Source organism: Neopelma chrysocephalum, unplaced genomic scaffold (genome assembly GCF_003984885.1).
Source record: "Neopelma chrysocephalum unplaced genomic scaffold, ASM398488v2 Primary Assembly neopelma1_92094, whole genome shotgun sequence".
Classification (NCBI taxonomy): domain Eukaryota; kingdom Metazoa; phylum Chordata; class Aves; order Passeriformes; family Pipridae; genus Neopelma; species Neopelma chrysocephalum.
The window spans coordinates 1-3,321 of NW_020920848.1; the positions used below are offsets into that span (position 1 = coordinate 1).

The 3,321-nt window shown below is 59.0% G+C and overlaps 1 protein-coding gene across 1 annotated transcript; it reads right to left on the reverse strand.

The window, feature by feature from the left end:
- Positions 1-8: 8 nt before the first annotated feature.
- LOC113980069 lies at positions 9-3,315 on the reverse strand (the record flags this gene model as incomplete). Its single annotated transcript, XM_027707329.1, has 10 exons — positions 3,155-3,315; positions 2,856-2,920; positions 2,294-2,743; positions 1,906-2,035; positions 1,601-1,665; positions 1,361-1,507; positions 1,043-1,191; positions 643-790; positions 217-404; positions 9-129 (listed from the first exon to the last, which is right to left on the reverse strand). Coding segments are annotated over exons 1-10 (1,596 nt in total), but the record flags the coding sequence as incomplete, so codon positions are not given.
- Positions 3,316-3,321: the final 6 nt, after the last annotated feature.

A 3,321-nucleotide genomic window follows, 5' to 3' on the forward strand; every position in this document is an offset into this window, starting at 1 on the left:
AGACCCACTGCATAGTGGTGGGTGTCAGAGTTGAGGAGTGTGTCCCAACCATGCTTCCGTTCCATTGCCATCACAATATTTTCAAACTGCAGACGGCAGAGCAGGGTCTTCATAGTCAGCACTGCAAACCTGTGTGCAGAGCAAAGCCCAGGTCATGCTGGGAGCCCTGACCAGCCCTGAGGGCATGGGAGGGAGGGGAGGAGTGGGATGGAGCACCTGTTGGGGTTCCTGGCAAGGCGGTGTTCCTCCCAGCATCTCCTCCAGAAGGTGTCAACCTCTTCTGGCATCTGCTCTGTGCTGATGAAGACTTGGAAGAGCAGATCCACAAGGAGACGGGGGGAATGTTCCATCAATGGCTCTGGGCACTGGATCATCTGGAGAATTTCCCAAACCACTCTGGTTGCCTGCAAAAGACAAACCGTCCGGCCACAGCGCTCAGTGCCCAGACATCCATGTGGCAGGGCCTAAGCGTGGGAGGGAGAGGCCAGGGGAGACTCAGGGGGAGCCCCTGGCCTGGTGCCCCTGAACCTGCCCCTAGTCCAGGTTTCCAGCCTGGTGCCTGAGGCAGGGAGATACCGTGGTGGGGGAGGATAGAGGGCTGTTGGAGAGGCAACCTGGGGTTGAGCAAAGGCAGAAACTCACAGCCAGGGCAAAGATGTCCTTGTTGTCCTCATTGGAGGTGGACACGCTGTGCTGTGGCCAGTCCTCCATCACAGAGAGCAGTGTTGGCAGCACCCTCACCACTGTTGTTTCAGACAAGGCTATGGTCCTCCACATGATAGCAGCAGCTCTGCGGGGCCAGATCTCTGTGTCAGGGGAGTCTGAGCCACTGTGCCGTGACCTGGGCAGCTGCAGGAGCCCATGTGACAGAGCCCAGGTGCCTTGAGGAGCAGGGAGGGAGCATGGCAGCAGGACTGGGGGCTGAGATGCCAGGGCTGGGAAACATAAGGGCCAAAGTATCCTGGAACTCTCTGTCTGTCTGGCAGAGCATGTGGGACAGGTCTAAAGGCTGGTGAGCCCTGAAGGCAGATGGGCCCCATACCTGTCACATGATGGGGAACAGCGCAGGAGGGTCAATGCGACATCAGCGGGGTATGTATCAGTCAGCCTCAGTATGTCCATGAACAGTCTGTTCTCTGGGAACGTGTTGGCTGTGAGTCTCTGATGCATGTTCTTCATGAAGGCCTGCACCTGGAGAGGGCACGGGGGGAGAGTTGGAGAGCTGCCAGAGTGAGCAGCTTGCCCAGCTTCTCCCAAGAAGCGCTTCCCTTCCCACCACACTGTGCCGACCTCAAAGGCTGAGGGGGCCCAGCAGACCCAGCTTGAGTGTCCACACGATCCTTTGCCTCAGGCTGCTTACTTTTGCAGAGACAACTCTCTCCTCAGAAGAGTCTAGACCAGGAGCATCAGCCAGACTCTGAGTGGGTGTGCTGTCAGTGTTTGCCATGCGCTCAGTTGGCCTGATGCTGACATCAGCCTTCGCCGTGCCTCTGAAGTCCCTAAACATCTGCAGAAGAAAGCAAGGCAAGGAAGAGAGGGATGTTCGATCGAGTGCTCCGATGGTGGTGTCTGCTGAGCAGGTGGGGATGGCTGATGGTACCTGGCCTATAAAGCGCCAGCAGCCACGGGCACGGTCCTGCTCTTCTGTCCTATCTCGGCCTGGATCTGGCAAAGAGCGAGCGTGGTCAGAGCTGAGGGGCTGCGGGACAGGCCGGAGAACACGGCCCAGCCCTGCGCTCCCCAGGCAGGGCCAGCCCCGGGATGCCCAGGGCATGGAGCATGGCCACTGGGGGATCAGCCCTGGCCCCTCTTCCCCCCTCCCTTTCCCTGGCCATGTCCACGGGGGATGGCAAGAGGCCCATCTGGCTGCAGCCACCAGCCCTGGGGCCCAGCTCTGCCACTCACCCTCCTGCAGAGGCTGGGACTGCTGCACCTCTTTAGGCTGCTGTACTGGAGCAGCCCCAGGGCCCTCCTTCTTCCTCCCGCACAGGCTTAGGCTTCTCTCTGCCATCCCACAGTCGGGCCTTGAGGGCACCTGCAAGAGAGATGCCTCAGGGAAGATGTGGGTCACCAAGTGCCGTGGACTGGCCGCAAGGGCACTTGAAAAGCTCCTGGTCACCAGGTCCCATAGTCTGGACTGAAGGGGAAATGGAGGAGAGTGGGAGAACTGCCAGAGCAAACAAATTGCCAGACTTCCCCCAGAAATGCTCCCCTTCCCACCACACTGTGCTGGCCTCAAAGGCTGAAGAGGGTGCAGGGGAGGTGGCTTGAGCCCTGGACACAGGCTACTTACTTGCTTTGAGCTGGAGACACCATTCTCCTCAAAAAAATCCCAGTTGGGAGAATCAATCATTCTGTCACTGGGTGTAGGGTCAGTGTCTGTGATGCCTTCAGTTGTTGCAGCTTCGGCCTCCGCAGTGAGATCAGGCAGTGCAGTGTCAGAGTTTGTCAGATCATCGGTCATGTCAGAGACTGCCATGCGATCAACCGATGGGCTGTAAGTGTCTGTTGTATCATCAGTCAAAGAAGTGTCAAACTCCATTCTCTGATCAATCGGTGTGGTGTCAGAGTTTCTTGTGTGATCATTCAACACGGGGTCGGACTTCGTTGTGCGATCAGTTGGTGCAGTGCCGACATCAGACTTTGCCATCAGCTTGGTCAGCCTGGTGTCAGGCTGTGCCATGACCTCAGTTGGTGAGGTCCTGGTCTTTCTACGCTGAATGCCCACGAATTTCAGAAAGGCCTGCAGGAGAACGAACGGCAGGGAAGAAAAGGATGTGCCATAGAGCTCTGACAGCGGTTCCAGGCTGAGCAGTGGCAGCAGGCCCAGCCCAGGAGGTCGTGGCTGCAGGTACCTGATCAGATCTGCGGAAGCGACCACGGCCACGGTCCTGCTCCTGTGTCCGGTCCCGGCCTGGATCTGGCAAAGAGCGAGCGCGGTCAGAGCTGAGGGGCTGCGGGACAGGCCGCAGAACACGGCCCAGCCCTGTGCTCCACAGGCAGGGCCAGCCCCGGGATGCCCGGTGCATGGAGCTGCCGGAGGATCAGCCCTGGGCCCTCCTTCCCCCTCCCTTTTCCTGGCCATGTCCACAGGGGATGGGAAGAGGCCCATCTGGCTGCAGCCACCAGCATGTGGCCCATCTTTGCCACTCACCCTCCTGCAGGGGATGCAACTGCTCCATCTTCTCAGGCTGCTGTGCAGGGGCAGCCTCAGGACCTTCCTTCTTCTTCTTCTTCCTCTTCTTCATCCGAAAGGGCCTGAGCAGGCTCAGGTGTCTTCCCGCCATCCCACAGTCTGGTCTGGAGGGCACCTGCAAGAGA